Source organism: Dromiciops gliroides, chromosome 6, assembly GCF_019393635.1.
Source record: "Dromiciops gliroides isolate mDroGli1 chromosome 6, mDroGli1.pri, whole genome shotgun sequence".
Classification (NCBI taxonomy): domain Eukaryota; kingdom Metazoa; phylum Chordata; class Mammalia; order Microbiotheria; family Microbiotheriidae; genus Dromiciops; species Dromiciops gliroides.
Window position 1 is genome coordinate 258,465,621 of NC_057866.1, and position 17,814 is coordinate 258,483,434.

Below are 17,814 nucleotides of genomic sequence, written 5' to 3' on the forward strand. Positions count from 1 at the left end.
GCGACACAAAATTGCACTCATTATATGGTCTTTTTTTGTATTTAATCTTTGGGGGGGGGCGGGGCAATTGGGGTTAAGTGACTTGCCCAGGGTCGCACAGCTAGTAAGTGTTAACTGTCTGAGGCCGGATTTGAACTCAGGTACTCCTGACTGCAGGGCCGGTGCTCTATCCACTGCACCACCTAGCTGCCCACAAAAAATAAAATTTAAAAGGATGAGGTCTGATAGGGGAGCCACTGGATACGAAAAGCAAAAAAGGAACAGTCATTTAAAGTTTACTTCAGCTATAATTTAGGCTATTCTGACTTTAAGGAAGCGTTACATGACATATTTCTAGGTCCATTCTGGGGATAATCTATTGTACTTGTCCCTGTTTTATAGATTTCTGCAATCTCTTGCACTAAGAGCTTATCTGGATTTCAATTTCAAAGCAGCGAACAAGACGGATTAAAGAATTTGAGAAATAGTTAAAGCAGGAGACCGCTGGGATCTAGACTATTGAGACAAATGCTGCCATTATTGTTAACGTGTGAATGATAAGTATTTGTTGTAAATGCAACCTTAGGTGGTAGTCTGTAGGGAAATGAATTGTCAAAAAGAACACAATGCCCTGATGTGGGCTGTCATTAGGTCCCATAATTGCGGCTTGCCAATAATGCGCTGAAGTGACACGGGCCAAAATGGCTAATCCTTACTACTCCATTTCAGTGATGTGTGCTTCTTTCTGCCTGATTCCGCAATCTAGGTGAGCAGAAGGGCCTGGCCAAAAACTGATTGTCCTAGGCGGGTGGCAGGGAAGGATTTGAGGGAGTGGACTGCTCTCCTCACACCGGCTCTTCCCAATCTAGGCATCTAGACAGCCCAAGCTGGCTGGTCTTCCCTTCTCCTGGTCATTCACACCTAAGTGCACAGAGGTGCCAGGGCCACCTTTCCATAATGGTGCCTCCCTGGCCCTACTAGGCTCATGGCCATGACATAGCCACCAGCTGTCCCCTCTCTAAGCATATTGTTGTTTGTTCTTCATTCTCTAAGAGGACCATGACATTGGGGTGATGTCATGACTTGCACTGAATTGGATTTAAGTGAGGGGGGGCTATGCAAGGTCACCAACCTCACTCTCTCCTCCTGAGCCGTCTGGGTCCAGGGGCAAGATACGATACAGTATTGAATGTCATTGAATATGGCATCTCTATTTAAATAGTTCAAACACATCTGTCTAATAATTCCTTGCTATTTGTGATATGAACTGAGTTGCATAGAATTTCAAGCACAGAAAACAGCCCATGTAACCTACCTTATAATTAGTTGCAGCTGTGAAGTTATTTTTAAAAATGTTTTATTGATGTCTTTTGTTTTTTTATTTCATTTCATCATAATTTTTCCCATTATCACTACCCTTCTTCCACCCAAAGATCTGTCCCATATAACACATAACATATATATATATATATATATATATATATATATATATATACATAACATATATTTTTAAATAGTACTTTATTTTTCCCAGTTATATGTAAAGCCAATTTTAGCAATGAGTTTGTTTTTTGTTTGTTTGTTTGCAGGGCAATAAGGGTTAAGTGACTTGCCAGGGTCACACAGCTAGTAATTGTCAAGTGTCTGAGGCTGGATTTGAACTCAGGTCCTCCTGAATCCAGGGCCAGTGCTTTATCTACTGCACCACCTAGCTGCCCCCTTTAGCATTCAGCTTTACAAAATTTTGAGTTCCAATTTTTTCTCCCTCCCCATCTCTCTTCCTATAATAGTAAGCAAAACAAATAAACAATTTTAAAGAAAAAAATAGGAAAAAATCTGCACAATTGTTTGACACATTGAAAAAATCCCCAAACAATGCAATATACAGTATCTGTGGACATCCCACCTCTGAAAAGGGGTGAATTGGGAACGTCTTCTTGTGCTTCTTTTTGGAGTCATGCTTGTTCTTTATAATTTTGCAACATTCGCTTTTAACTGTGTCTGTGTGATTGTTCCTTCTTTGTACCATAGCAGCTAGGTTCAGTGGATAAAGCACCAGGTCTGGAGTCAGGAAGAACTGAGTTCAAATCTAGCCTCAGACATTTACTAGCTTTGTGACCCTGGCCTAGTCACTTAACCTCTTTTTACTTCAGTTTCCTCCTCTGTAAAATAGAGATAATAGTAACACCAACCTCCCAGAATCAATGAGATCATAATTGTAAAGTGCTTAGTACTGTGCGTGGTATAGTAAGTACTATATGTTCGCTATTATTATTATTATTATAGCAGTGATTGTATATATTGTTCTCTTGACTTTGTTTCCTTCACTGTGCATCAGTTCACATAAGCCTTCCCATGCTTCTCTGCTGTTCATCACATTCATTATTTCTTACAGTGTGGTAATAGTCCATTACATTCATGTACCACAACATGTTGAGTCATTCCCCGGTCAATGGGAATCTACTTTGTGAAGCAGTATTTATTTAAATAGTCATTTTGAAAAATAGGAGGCCTCCAATTATTTTCCAGTGGCCAAGCAGCCACAGAATGAAGAGGTCACCAGGAAGGTAGTCAGACTTTGACAATTGTTGTTCATCCTTCATTCTCAACAAGGACCAGTGACATCACGGATGTTGTCTTGACTTGCAAGTGAATTGGATTTAAGTGAGACAGAGCTGTGCAAAGCTACCAGCCTCATTCTTTCCATCAGAGCCATCTGGGTCCAGTGGCAAGATATAGACCTGGGTGACTAGGATGGCCCCAGATACAGTGGGAAACCTTGGCCTTTTTAAGCTATGGTCTCTCCCAGGTCTCAGTTTGTCTGAAGTAACACCCATTCATTGATTTAAGGTTAGGTAAGAATTAAGGGGGGCAGCTAGGTGGCACACTGGATAGAGCACTGGCCCTAGATTCAGGAGTACCTGAGTTCAAATCCGGCCTCAGACACTTGACACTTACTAGCTGTGTGACCCTGGGCAAGTCACTTAACCCCCATTGCCCCCCCCAAAAAAAAGAATTGAGGCAAAAGATGACCCAGTTTACCTTCATAGAAGAATCAGTCTGGGAGGGGAAGATAGTCTTTAAAAGAAAGTTCATTCCTACTGCAGCTTAAAGGTTACCATCTATACCTGTAAGGTGAGAAGTCAGATGATGAACCTGCGAAGTCTGCTTTAAGGAGACTAGTCAGGCTTCTCATGGACACGAATGAAAAACAAAGATCTACTGCTGGCCGGAAAGCACAATACTAGGCAGGAGCTTAGAAGTAATGATTTCTTTCATTCTTTCCTGAAGCAGCTGGGTGGGAGCATTACCTAAAAGCTAGAGTAAGGAAGGGGGCAGCTCAGTAGTTCAGTGGCTAAGCGCTAGCCTTGGATTCAAGAGGATCTGAGTTCAAACCCAACCTCAGACACTTGACACTTACTACCTGTGTGACCCTGGGCAAGTCACATTGCTCTGCCAAAAAAAAAAAAAGCTAGAGTAAGGTAAACCTGAGTTCAAATCCAGCCTTAGACACTTACTAGGTGTGGCCCTGGGCAAGTTACTTAACACTGGTTCAGTTTCCCTATCTTTAAAATGAAGATAATAGTACCTCCTTCCCAGGGTTATTGTGAGGAAAAAAATAAAATGATATTTGTAAAGCACTTTGCAAACCTGAAAACACTATATAAATGTTAGTTATCATCATCACCACCACCAGTAGTAGTGGTAGCAGCATATGCTACCTTTGTTACTCATCTGAGGCCCCGGGGTGAGGGGGGGGGGGACACAAAGACAAAAAAGGAAATAGTCCTGGCTTTCTTTCGTTTTTTTTTTTTCTTGGTGAGGCAATTGGGGTTAAGTGACTTGCCCAGGGTCACACAGCTAGTAAGTGTCAAGTGTCTGAGGTTGGATTTGAACTCAGGTCCTCTTGAATCCAGGGCCGGTGCTCTATGCATTGTGCTACTTAGCTGCCCCAATAGTCCTTACTTTCAAGGGGTTTACATTCTACCTAGAGGACATGCAAGTATGTGTGCAATATGTATTTCTGAAATAAATCCAAGGTGAGTTTTTAAGGGATGCCTTAACAGCTGGGGGAGCTGAGCTTTAAAAGAAAGTAGAAATTTTATGAGGTAGGGGTGAGGAGAGACAGAGAAAGGGAGAGCAAGAAAGAGAGGGGAGAATGAGAGAGGGGAAGGGACAAAGAGAAAAGAAGAGAGGGAGAGAGAGGAGAGTGAAAGAGAAGAGGGTGAGAGGAGAAAGAGGAGAGAGAGAAGAGAAAGAGAAGTGAGAGACAGGGACAGAGATAGAGACAAGACAGAGACAGAAACAGAGAGACAGAGGAGATAGGAGAAAGAGACAGAGAGATGAGAGAGAGCATTTCAGGCATGAGGACCAGAGAAGACAGAATGCTGCATATGAGCAGAACAGGAAGGGAAGCAATAAATAATGAAGTTGGAGCCAGGCTGCAAAGAGCTTTATATGACAAACAAAGGTGTTCATAGGAAAACACCCTGAAGAAGCAGCTGAGCTTGGATTAATTGCACAGACCAACCGTGGTCCCTGAGAACAGATGATGAAACACTGGCCGCCCTGCTTTGGGGATGCACTGGCCCCAGACGGTTTGACATTTTATCATCCCTGGCATCCCTATCAGACAGGTGCTGTCACAAAGCTAGGAGACGAAGCTAACACACTGGATCCAAGACATAGGATCCAGACAGAACCTCACAGGCCAGAATATCAGGCTGAATCCAATAATTTGAGATTTAATCGAAATAAAATCTGGTGGTTGGCTTAAAAAAATCAGCATCACCAGTACAAGATGAAGGAGTTCAATGGTTTAAATAGCATTTTGCCTGCAAAAGCTGTTGGGTTTTTTTTTTTTTTTGTGAGGCAATTGGGGTTAAGTGACTTGTCCAGGGTCACACAGCTAGTAAGTATCAAGGGTCTGAGGTCAGATTTGAACTCAGGTCCTCCTGAATCCAGGGCCAGTGCTCTATCCACTGTACCACCTAGCTGCCCCTGTTTTAATAACTTTTTGAAAATTATTTTTTTTTTGCCACTTAGTGAGATTTGATTTTTCACATGTAATGCGAATGCATTTCCTACATATGCTGTATATGATGCTATGGTACTATAAATTAAAAACAAAAAATAAAGGAGTTATTAAATATTCATAACTTTTGGCCCACCCTGTACTTTTTCAGGCTCAACCTGCATTTCTGATTGCTTCCCTTAACAGTAGTGGCCCAAGTTACATATCCAAAGTCTTGACTCCCTTCCTACCAAACACCAGTTCCACAAAGATGTATAGTGAATAGAAAAGAAAACCCTTTATCCAAGCTGATAGCAAAGAGAAATCAGATGTTATAGAGATTAGCATAAGCCAAACAATGAATGGAATCTTCCACTGGGAGCAAGAGATCTCAGAGTAAGGAGAGAGACAGAGATAGAGAGACACAGGTAGAAACAGAGAGAAATAAAGAGACAGGGAGGGAGAAATAAAGAGACAGGGAGGGAGAGAGGGAGACGGAGACAGACAAATAGACCAGAGGGTTGTGGGTGGGGGGGTGGAGACAGAGAGAAACACACAGACAGGGAAACAAACTGAAACAGAGAAAGAGACAGGAACAGAGGCAGTTCTCAATCTCACTCAAGGGAAAATTTCTTGAGGTCTCTAGCATGGGAAGCTGGGAAGAGGGTTATGATTGAGGGTCCAGCTATTCTACAAGTTGGCTTCTTCACGAAGTCTTTCTCTACCTTCAGGGATCTCTCCCTGAAAAGATTCTGGAAACACATATCTCCCTTCTTGAAACTAGAAGCCAGAAGACCAAGGCTCTCTCCTCTCTTAACCTTGTTTTTTTCTTTTTTTGCGAGGTAATGGGGGTTAAGTGACTTGTCCAGGGTTACACAGCTAGTAAGCGTCAAGTGTCCAAATCCAGATTTGAACTCTGGTACTCCTGAATCCAGGGCCGGCACCTCGCTGCCCCCTCCTCTCCTATCCTTTTACCAACTCTGCTCCTCACACCCCTCAGGCGGGGATGGAGCATTGAGTAATCAGTCTCCTCCAATGAGAAGAGTTTTCTGCAGGTAGCTTGAGTTCTGAGTTACATTAGTAAGAGCTAGCATTTATATAGCACTTTAAGGTTTTGATCCTCATAACAAACTTGGAGGGCAGGTGCTATTCTTATCCCCAATTTTCAGATTAGAAAACTGAGGCGGACAGTTGAAGTGACTACATAGTTCGTAAATGTCCTGATGTTCTGGCTCCAAGTCCAGCACTCGATCCATCTCCCCACCTAGTCTTCTGTAATAGGAACTCTTTTTCAAGTATGGATTGGACTTGGTGGCTGCTGAGTTCCTTATGACTCACTCTCCTCTTGGTAAACAGGTGGGGAACTCTAGGTGTCAAAAGATGTGATTGTGGTTTGACTTAACTGTTTTCCTTTGTTGAAGAGGGGAAACGATGTTCAATGGATATGTGCCAGTTGATGCCTGTGGTTTAAAAAATACAAAGAACAAAGAACCAAAAACCCCAAAACCAAAACTCTAAAAGACATCAACACAAGCTGCTTTTTTTTTTTTTGGTTTGGTTTTTTTAATTCACCTTTTTGCTTTTCCCAGAAGGCACAGCCAGGAGGTACAAGTCCCAGAGAGGGAAGTTTGGGTGGGCTGTATACAATCCAAACGCACTATCCCAGTTGTTAGCGTGTTATCTCTCACCAGAGGTAGAGACTGATGGTCTTTTTTCAGGGATATTGTAGAAAGGAGGTTCCTGTTCAGGTGTGGGTCGCTCTAGACGACCTCTGAGGTCTTCTTTAACTTGGAAATGGTGCTATCCTTCTCATATTGGGAAAGGCCTGGAGATTGACTGCATTGGATGGGTTTTCATAGGATTGATTCATCCCAATGTTGTACTGACCTAAGTGGGATACCTGGTCGGTAGAGCATGATTGTATGATGGTCGAACTTAACAAGCAAGTAGTCAGTTCAAGAAGTAATTATTAAGCACCTACTTTATGCCAGGTACCATGCTAAGCATTTGGTTTTTTTGTTTTGTTTGGTTTTGGTTTTGGGTTTTTTTGCGGGGCAATGGGGGTTAAGTGACTTGCCCGGGGTCACACAGCTAGTGTCAAGTGTCTGAGGCCAGATTTGAACTCAGGTCTTCCTGAATCCAGGGCTGGTGCTTTATCCACTGCGTCACCTAGCTGCCTCCCATGCTAAGCACTTGGGATACTAAAAAGAGCAAAATATTGGAAGGAAGGACTTCGGGCACCATGAGGCACCAGGAGACTGAGGTAGGAGGAAGGAAAAGAGATTTCTAGATGGGCAGACAGGAAGATGCCTGAGGCAAAAATATTGCTCAGGGCCCAGGGAAGCTATCACCAAATTCCTTGCTGTAAACCTACTACTATTAGTGCTATAATTCACTAATATCATGGACTGAATAATGGGTTTTTGTAAGGCTGCTTGGCAACTCATTTATAACATTTTTTATTTATGGGAAAATGTCTCGAGTTCATAATTAGGAACTGCCTACCTGGCTAGCTTATACCATTCATAATTACTGCAGAGAAAATTAGTTTCTTCTATAAGACTGGAGTTTACTTGAGGGCAGGACCACGTCTCATATTTTCATCAAGTCTTAGATACCGCATAGCACTGAGCACACACGGTTACTAAATCTGCTTAGACCACTGGGTTGGCAAAGATTAGCTTACAGTGGGTGTTAAGGATGAGAGGAAGAGGGATAGATGGAAAGGCATATTTTGGAGCTATTCATGAAGATAAATACCAAATAACTTTCTGAATTAAATATTCTGTCAGTGAACTGCTGTCAAAATACAATGATGTGGGGCTTTCCATAGCAGCTTTTATTTGAATTTTCTCTAAAAAGAATACATTTCCCAAAATACATTCCTCTTGGATGAGATACTCATCACAGTTCTAAAAAGGTGCTGAAGCTTGGACAATTCCAATCATTTTTAAAGGCGAATTCTCATGCACAGGACAATAGGTTCATCTATAAATTCAAGGCTACACCCAGCTTCAAGAGAGTTGGGAACCTGCTAATACCTGAGATGGGGTGAACTTTACTGGCCAAACTGTCTAAGCTGGGAATTCCTGGGTGACTATGCCTCCAACCGTTCTCACTTTGAGAGACTCTTCACACTAGTTTTCCAGTGAAAAAACACGAGGAGATTTTGTAGTTCTTAATCTGAAAAGCTCTAAACTTCATTTGTTAATTTCCTAAATCAAGGTCTCCATTTTCCTTCGACCCCTTTGGTTTCTTTTCTTTCCATAAGTTTCCAAGCATAATCCCTATGAAAAGCATGATTCCTATTGTTCGGTTGGAGGCAAACTTGTCCCAACAATCCTCAGGTTTATGGATGTCCAGAGTGTGAATCTGTAAAAGCAGAATACAGTGCATGATGAATACGAGATAGGAGCTTGTTTTTCTTTTGTCACCAAGAACAGTGTCAGCAAGGAGAACAGAACATCTTATGATGGAATCACGAAACTCGAAAGAACTAGTCAGACTGGAATCGCTTGACTAAGAGCCGGTCCTATGTCCTACCCAGTGCAGTAATTGGGTCCTGCTATCATCTTCTCCCTTTGATTGGCTAGTTCCTCTAAGCACCTCCATTTTAAGGAGGTTACCTGGGCCATTTGTGTCTTCTTTCCACTTCTGCCTTTCCTCCTGGACTTTACCCACAATGACCCTGAGCTAGGTCCCTTCATCCCCAAGACCCACCTCTCACAGCTTCTTTAGATTGCTTGTCTTCTTCCATTCTAATGAGCAAAGACTGTCTCTCATTCTGCTTGCAGTTGTATTTCCAGAGCCTAGTACAATGCCAGGCACAGAGGAAGTGCTTAATTAGTGCTTGTTGACCGACTTCAACACTTCCAGTGATGGGAGCTCATTATTTTTTTTAAGACTTAACAGGCAGGGGGCAGCTAGGTGGCGCAGTGGATAAAGCACCAGCCCTGGATTCAGGAGTACTTGAGTTAAAATCCGGCCTCAGACACTTGACACTTGCTAGCTGTGTGACCCTGGGCAAGTCACTTAACCCCTATTGCCCCGCAAAAAAAAAAAAAAAAAAAAAAAAAAAAGACTTAACAGGCAACTCTAATTGCTGGGAAGTTCCTCCTTAGGTTGAGTAGAGAACAATGGTCTTTCTTGAAATTCTGAACCACTGGCCCTCATTCTGTTCTCATAGCAAAGAGCTGGACAGCCCTTTAATTAAAGACTGAGCTTGGGGCAGCTAGGTGGCGCAGTGGATAGAACGAACACTGGTCCTGAAGTCAGGAGGACCTGAGTTCAAATCTGGCCTCAGACACTTGACACTTGCTAGCTATGTGACCCTGGGCAAGTCACTTAACCCCAATTGCCTTGCCAAAAAAAAAAAAAAAAAAGACTGAGCTTATCCATCCCTCCTGCCCACTCCCAATTTTCTGTTTCCTAGGTCTAACACTTCTCGTTCCTTTATCTATTCTTCATGACATAATTTCAGAGTCTCATTTTATCCCTGTCACCATTCTCTAGATACAGTCTAGTTAGTCAATGTCTCTCTTTAAAGGTGGTATCACCAAATGAACAAAAAAACTCCAGCGTGGCCTGACTAGACTGGAATGTAAAGTGGAAAGATCATTGATTTTGGAGTCAAAGGTCCTGGGTTCAAATCCTACCCATGATGTTTACTACCTGGGTGACCTTGGACAAAAGCCTCCCTAGATCAGAGCTTCCTCTTCTGTAAAATGAGGCTGTTGGACTCGCTGGCTTCTGAGGTTCCTTCCAGCTCGCAATCTAGGATAATCAAGGTCATGTTCTAAGAGTCTAGTGGAGTTACTGCCCTCCTCGATCAGTTCTTAGAGTAAAGAATAATGTTAAAATGAGACTCGCTGGCTTTACTCACAACCTAGAAGCCTGGAATTAGAAACTTCCTGATTATTTCCACTTTCCATTCTACATTCCAATTATGTATTCCTAGACCTTCCTCATAAATCACACATATCCCAGACAGGTGCTTGCTACTAACCTCTCATGTAATAACACATTGGGTGGTTTTAAGTTTGTCATGACACAGGGGTCTATGACTCTCTGTGGATGGCTGTCTGAAGATTGGAAATTCCCTGTAACTTGAAAATTCTTTCTTTTTTTTCTCTCTTTAAAAATTCTTTTTGAACTTAAATAGATAAAAACAGAAACAAAACAAATTTCCACATACACAGTGCAACATAAAAAGGATTCAGGTGAAACTATGAGTTTACATTTCATACTGTTTACTTTTTGGGAAAAATGATCTAAGTGCTGCAGATATTTTTCAAAGCTACTCCGCTTTCTGGGCTTCCTTCTAAATTTTCTTTTATTCTTTTGTTTTGTTTTTTTTTGTGGGGCAATAGGGGTTAAGTGACTTGCCCAGGGTCACACAGCTAGTAAGTGTCAAGTGTGTGAGGCCAAATTTGAACTCAGGTCCTCCTGAATCCAGGGCCAGTGCTTTATCACCAGTGCTTTATCCACTGTGCCACCTAGCTGCCCCAATTTTCTTTTATTCTAACCAATTCTTTTTCCAAGGTGCCCCGGAATAAGGCCATCTGATGGGGATAATGTTAGGCAGGATCTGCGTGGTTGTGAGAGGAGGAGGGTTTAACACTCAAGGGCTCTCCAGAAGCCTCTTCTTGGAAGAGAAGAGCTAGTCCTTGTTTACTTTGAGAAGATACACGGATGTGGTGGCGGCGGCAGTGGTTGGGGCTCTGTCAGGAGGCTTTTAGGGAGGAAAGAATGATAGTCTGTGGGGGTGAGATGAATGGCAGCTGTGGTGGCAAGTGTCATATACAGGAAGGCATCTTCGAAAACTGGAGGCCTTGACAAACAAGCCCCAGTGGGTTGGAAAAATGGAAATTCTCAGGTAAAAGTGATTCTCTTGTGTGGAGGGGATATGAATCTGGAAGAGATGGGAGCTAAGTTCAAATCTAACACTTCCTCAGCCACTGACTCTTCCTTTCCATGTGTTTTCCTGGGGGAAAAACTCCAACAATCCCATTAACCTAGACATCCATGGGAACACCATCTCCTTTTTCCTAATGCCAGGGAATAATTGGGAATTGTATCTTAAGATCCCCTTTTCTTTCTTTTCTTTTTTTTGGCAGGGCAATGGGGGTTAAGTGACTTGCCCAGGGTCGCACAGCTAGTAAGTATCAAGTGGCTGAGGCTGGCTTTGAACTCAGGTCCTCCTGAATCCAGGGCCAGTGCTTTATCCACTGTGCCACCTAGCTGCCCCTTAAGGTGCCCTTTTCAATGAAGATAAAAATGAGAGTGAATTAGTCTGGTCAGCCCAAATTCCAAAGATTTGATTTCCCCAGATTGACAAATGACCATCTGTAAACTTACTTAACTAAAAATACCCATTCAGTCCAATCTTCAGCCTTTTTAAGTAAAGAAAACAGTGAGGATTATATAACACTTTGGTGAATTTTGTGATGACTCATTCATTTGGCTCACTCATTTCCTAGAGGCCACTCGCCAAACAAGACGGGGAAGGCCGCCTTGGAACAAACGCTGGACCTGTGACTGGGGATTTACAGTAATTTCACGGCACAGGAGTATGAGGCTATCAGGGCATGTATGGTCTTGGCTCCTTATTATTTCAAACGAGACTCAGCCCTTGGGTTGCCTAAGTTACTACCACTGGTCTTTTCTGGCAGTCCTGCGAGCCTGGTGGGAAGCAGGGGATGAGGCTCGGCTCTGGAAGGCAGTAAAGAGTAGGATCAGGGGGTGGAAGCTACATGGAGACAGAACTGGGCCACAAGTCTAAAAATAAGGTGGACTGCCTCGAGAGCTGGTAGGTTGCCCACTACGGAGGTGTTCAGGCAGAAGGTGGAAGGTCATTTGTTAGGGGTGCTGGGATGAGGACTCATGCTTGGCGGGGTGGTGGTGGTGGTGGGGCGGTTAGACTAAGCCTCTGGGTTCCCATCAGACATCAAGAATACAGTTGTCTTTGTCAGCTCTGCAAGAGATGGTCTTTCTGAAGCACGTTCCTTCAGAGACATGTAGCCAGACACAGGAGCTCGAATAGCCAATGGTCTCCTCTCGGGGCTGTGCTTAGTCAGCAGCTGCCATTGAATGGTGCTTTTGGCTGATGCCAAGGCAGAAGAAAACAAGAGGAATGACAAACCTGCTGGGCCAAGTGAGCGCCCACAGCAGCCACGGCAGCGTAGTAGGGCACGGTCTGGTCACAATTCAGCCCAGCCAGAGTCAGGCCACCCAGCATGGCCACGCTGAAGCCACTTAGCCATTGCTTGGTGTCTTCCTTGAACCGTAGTGCGGTGGATTTGAGACCAATCAGGGCATCATCTCTTTTGTCCTGGCAAAGAGATAGTTTGTTTTAAATGACATGCTGACGATTTGAGAACTATGAAGGAGAAAATTAACTTGGTAAAAGGGCCCTTGAGGGTTCACATGCATGAATTTTCATAGGCTAATTTTCCAGATTTCAGAGGTCTGGTCAGGGCTGATCAGCAGAGACCACGGTCACAAGCTTCACAGATCCTTAGATGTCATCTGTTATCACAACCCCGTCAAGATTCCTCACTCCTATCTTAAAGGCGTTCCAACCTGCCCTAGATCCAGGAGGTTAGAGGGTCATCAGACCAAGTCACTGCCACTGAGCAGGAAATGCTCTCCAAGTGTGTATGTACAAGGTGAGTATTACTGCCACACCACACCCAGGGGAACGCAACATCTGAGGCGTGGCTCCCATAGACTGCAGTGAGACTCACTGCAGAACTTGAGTTCCAGCTGGCCGGATCTCAGGATAAGAGCAAATGTAGGGAGCGTGAAGGCTACCCAAGCACCCTGGGTGTTTCCTGATTAAGCCCTGCAGAGCCTTCCCATGCCCACGCAAGCATCAGGATCCATTTAGGAGTCTTTGATAGCAATGTGATTCAAGGTTAATCACTCTTGCTCATGTGGAGAATAAAGCCTGCTTTTCTCATCCCTCCTTATCATTAAAGCACCCGCTTTCCATGTGTTCTCGGAGGTTTGAAGGTGCTGGTTGGCCAGGGCATACGCACCTGGACTTTTGGTCAGTCTTTTCTAAGTGCTAATTCACCAGGACACACCCCCTAAGCTCACATTTCATTTATAACACAATCAGTCTTTGACTTCCTCTGTGAACTTGTTCTTAATTAAGCAGGACTTGGTTTTGATTCATCCATAGACTTATCAGGTCTCCCCAACTGATGTGCATTGTTTTGAGTCAGGCAAAGCCATTAGTTTAGGCCTGAGAGCAGAAAGAAATGAGACCCTTGTGGATCATATAACTCTTCACAAAACGAGCTTATGTAGTAATGGTGTATTTGACAAGGGCTGATTCAGCTGGTTCAGTTCCCTCCCCATGTGCACTGGCCATGGTGGCACGGGTGGTTGTTCAGTTGTTTCAGTTAGGATTGACTCTTAGTGACCCCACTGGGCGTCTTCCTGATAAAGACACTGGAGCGCTTTGCCATTTCCTTCTCCAACTTATTTTAAAAAAGAGGAAAGTGAGGCAAACAGGGTTAAGGGACTTGCCCTGGTCAAATAGCTAATAAGTGTCTGAGGTCAGATTTGAACTCATGAAGATGAGTCTTCCTGACTCCAGGGCTGGCACTCTGTGCACTGTGCTGCCCCAGCGGTGCTGGTCAAAAGGGTGTGCTAACCCTGAGGCATATCAACAACTTAGGTGCCCAGTTTTTTCATGCTTTGGGCAAGTAGGAAGCACGTCCATGGTTCACACCTTAGTCTTAAACCTTAGTCTCAGTCAAAGCTTAGTCTCTTGGACTGAATAAGTCTCATGTTCAGTTTCTCTGCCTTTTTAGGGAAAGACCAGTCTATATGGAGCATATGTTACATATGCATATATGTAAATTCTTCAATAAATCAACCTATCTGCACAGACATATTTAAGTACTTTCTATACGTTGCCCTGTTGGCAGATGACCGACACTTCTTGTAATGCTGATACCAGGAAACACCGTTAATGTCTGCCTTATAGTCTGCATTACATCATACTCAGAAGTCTGTGTAATCAAGTTCTGAGGGCACGGTTTGATTCATGGTATTCTATATTCATAGCATAATAATAATAAGCATTGTTGTACTAGACTCGACTGTACTCTAAATGTGTCCCGTGGCTGAGTGGCTATGCCACTGGAGGAACTGCACTGCCTCAATCTTTGCATTCTTGTTACAAACAGAACTAGAAGAAAGGAAGTTGCAGCCAATTGGAAAAATGGATGTATCTGTGTTCTCCTTTGAGAGATGAAGAAAGGAGCTGGTATTATAAGGACCCCCAGGGCAAAAAGAAATATCATTTCATGGGATTTTTGTTGTCGTTCAGTCGTTTTAGTTGTGACCCCATATTGGGTTTTCTTGGCACAGATACTGGAGAGGTTTGCCAATGACTTCTCCAGCTCATTTTATATATGAGGCAACTGAGGCAAATGGGGTTAAGTCACTTGTTCTGGGTCACACACTAGTAAGTATCTGAGGCCAGACTTAAACTCGGGTCTTCCTGACTCCAGGCCCGGTGCTCTAGTCATTGTGCCACCTGGTCATCTTGAGTCCTAGCAGGCAGAGAGGTCCTTGCAAAGATGACCGCCTTGAAAATAATCAGCTTGTGCACCAACATCGTCACATGAGATGGAGAGGTAGAGACATTCTCCAGAACTCATTAAGACACTCCAAATTAGATCAACATACTTTGCTAAATGATGACTTCAACGAAAAGGTGGGAATAGGGGAAAGTGGTGAGAAAGATAAGGAAAACAGGAACAAGCGAGGTACTCTGGAAAGAACAGTGGCTTCTGCGCTAGAGGACCTGCGGTTCAGATCCTGCCTCTGCCGCCACCCAGGTGATACTGGGTAAGTCCCTTATGTTCTGTGAGACTTGGCTGATGCATCTACAAATCGAGAGGCTTGAACTAACCAGCCTTTGGAGTCCCCTTTCAGTTCTAAATCTGCCACCCTTTGTTGTTTTGTTTTTTTTTTGGTGAAGCAATTGGGGTGAAGTGACTTGCCCAGGGTCACACAGCTAAGTAAATGTTAAGTGTCTGAGGTCAGATTTGAACTCAGGTCCTCCTGAATCCAGGGCCGGTGCTCTATCCACTGCACCACCTAGCTGCCCCCGTCCTCTGAATAGGAACAAGGAAGAATCGGGGCCAAAGAATTGTTGACTATACAGAGGCCCCAGGCCTCATGAACACTTTTCTGGAAAAAAAAAGAACCAGTTGCTGAACATGGCAAGCACTGCACAGCATTACCAAAAGTGAAACCGATTATCAGCCAAGAGGAAATGACTTGCTATTCACCTGGGTGTCATTTTTGAATTTGCTCAGTCTACTGACTCATTAGAAAAAAGATCAAAATCACTACAAAGCTGGAAGAAAAAAAACAAAAAAATATAAAAATATGGTAGGCAATTAGAACTACTTCATCTTGGGGGCAGCTAGGTGACACAGTGGATGGAGCACCGGCCCTGGATTCAGGAGGACCTGAGTTCAAATCTGACCTCGGACACTTGACACTTACTAGCTATGTGACCCTGGGCAAGTCACTTAATCCTCATTGCCCTGCTTTAAAAAAAAACCAAAAAAACAAACCACACAAAAAACCCCTACTCCATCTTAATCTACTTAGAGTCACTGATGATGAAAAATGAGATGTGGCTGGACTTCAGAGATAAGTTTACTGCTATCAATCAATGCCCTCAGCAAGGCGACCCAGAGGCTCAAAAGGGCCACTTTAGTCAGCAAACACCCAGCATACCTGGCACAGGTAATGCTGGGTCAGAACACAGAGGCATTTGTAAAGCACAACCGAGAAAGACGATGAAGCAGCACAGGGTAAATCCGGTAATAAGGACAGCCTGGCAGCACACCTGACCAGCAAAGTCCTCTGGGGTATTTAAAATGGAAATGTAGCAGGAAGCTACTTTTTGTGGTTCCAGATGTGCTCGAGGGAGAAAGGTTCTCAAAAGGGAACAGCCAAGGACAAGCAGCTGGATTAGACCAAGTGTACACAGAGGAACCTGTGTGGTTGCTTGTGGGAGCACTGCTGAGTGACTCACAGGGGGTCACAAGGTGTGCTGGTCAGGTGAATAACAAAGGCTTTGTGGGGAGGGGGAATTTAGACTTTATTTAAAAAAAAAAAGGACCCAACAATGACTGATTTACATGCCTATTTTCACATATGCATACAGTTTTATGAAAACCATCAACACCCACATCAAAGGTATCCCTATGAGGGTACAAGAAGCAGCGATGTGGTGGGGCCAGACTACACAGCACTAGGCCTGGAGCTGGAAAGATCTGAGTTTGAATCCAGCCTTGGATACTTCCTAGCTATTTCAGGAAATGCCACCTTCCCTAAGGTGCATAGCTATGCACACCAAGCCACAGTACGGAAGGTGAGAGAGTATGGCTAGAAAACGAAGGACTAAGAGGAAACACATCTATGGCTTGAGCATGAATTCTCCTTCAGTTTCAGTTCAAATCGGCACACGAATTAAACGCCTACTGTGTGCAGGAAGCACTGGGGGTGCAGAGAGAGCATTCTGCCCCCTGAGGAACCTGCATTCTCCAGGTCTCATACAGAGAAGAAAAGCGATCGTGTGAAATGAGGTGAGAACACAGGCTGGAGGTGGGATGTGCAGAGCCTTGAACATCAGCCTGAGAATGTCATATTTTTCCTCCAACCTGGGGTGGTGACTGTCACTCCAGGAAGGGGTCAGAGTCCACGAATCTCATCTGAGCAATGACACTAAAGAGGAAGCTACCAAGTGGAAGCCCACCAAGTTAAATGCAACAGGTTTCAGGAAGGGAGGCACAGAGAAAAGCCAAAGAATAGGTTTTAAGATAGCACATTACCTGATGGGCATAGATTGTGTCATATATTAACGTCCACATGACTCCGGAGAGATAAAGGGGTAGGCAAACAGACACATCACAGGAGCCTTTGATGGCAGACCATCCAAGCAACGCTCCCCAGTTAAAGGTCAGTCCTAGGATTGATAAAAGATAAGGAAGGAAGGGGAAAAAAAAAAACACACCCGAGTTTACTTCAGAATTCTACAAGTAGACTGTGTTGTGCTTTACAGAGTTAAATCAACTTCTGAGATGATGGCATTTTACCAAACTTTTGCCAAAAGGGCAACAGAAACTACAAGACTTCCATCCTTGTTTTAAGCTGGAAAGAAGAAGCAGGATAAAAGTCCTCTGTGACTGAGACTCCTAGAAACATTAAGACTCCACCCCACCTTGCCTTGCTACTATGGCTGTTGCTGTTTTGCCCTATTTGGGGGAAGTGTAAAGAGAGTGAGAAGTTGTAGGTGGAATGACAGAAAAGGGGTACAAAGCAGAAACCCCAAGAGAAGGTGTTTTGGTTACAGACTTCAGGAAAATGGCCAAAGGGAGGCCCAGATTTAAAAAATGACAATAATCTGTCATCACACAAGAGAGGCTCTGGTTGAAAAGATAAACATAGAAATGGAGGCAGGTGCTAGCTGAGCTGTCTCTCTTATGGGATTAGTGACCAGGTGTTTTTGACTCAGAACCCCAGCCAGCCCTGTTGTGGGCATACACCCTCAGCAGATCACCTGAGGAAAGGGGGAGGTTCTAGCCAAGAGCAGCAAGGAGATGCAAAGCTCTCACATAAGTGGGTTTTTTCATCTGCCCTTGCCGGTCCCTATCTGGTAAACAAATGAAGCCTAATGTCCATAGAAATGTCTGCAGAACAGCATCCGGGTGATGGAGCTCATCAGAGAACTGAATTCTGTCTTGTATGTTTCTAGGTGCTATCTCTCTCAAGTGTAGACAAAG

The 17,814-nt window shown here is 43.9% G+C and overlaps 1 protein-coding gene and 1 pseudogene across 1 annotated transcript in view; both read right to left on the minus strand.

Moving 5' to 3' along the window:
* Positions 1-318: 318 nt before the first annotated feature.
* LOC122732277 lies at positions 319-6,909 on the minus strand (annotated as a pseudogene).
* COQ2 (coenzyme Q2, polyprenyltransferase) overlaps positions 6,532-17,814 on the minus strand; it is a 34,517-nt gene continuing 23,234 nt past the window's right edge. The window contains exons 5-7 of the mRNA XM_043973099.1: positions 16,864-16,997; positions 12,135-12,323; positions 6,532-8,365 (exon numbers count right to left, since the gene is read on the minus strand). Of these exons, the coding sequence (XP_043829034.1) occupies positions 8,201-8,365; positions 12,135-12,323; positions 16,864-16,997 (488 nt within the window). The 3' untranslated portion in view covers positions 6,532-8,200. The remainder of the gene's footprint in view (positions 8,366-12,134; positions 12,324-16,863; positions 16,998-17,814) is intronic.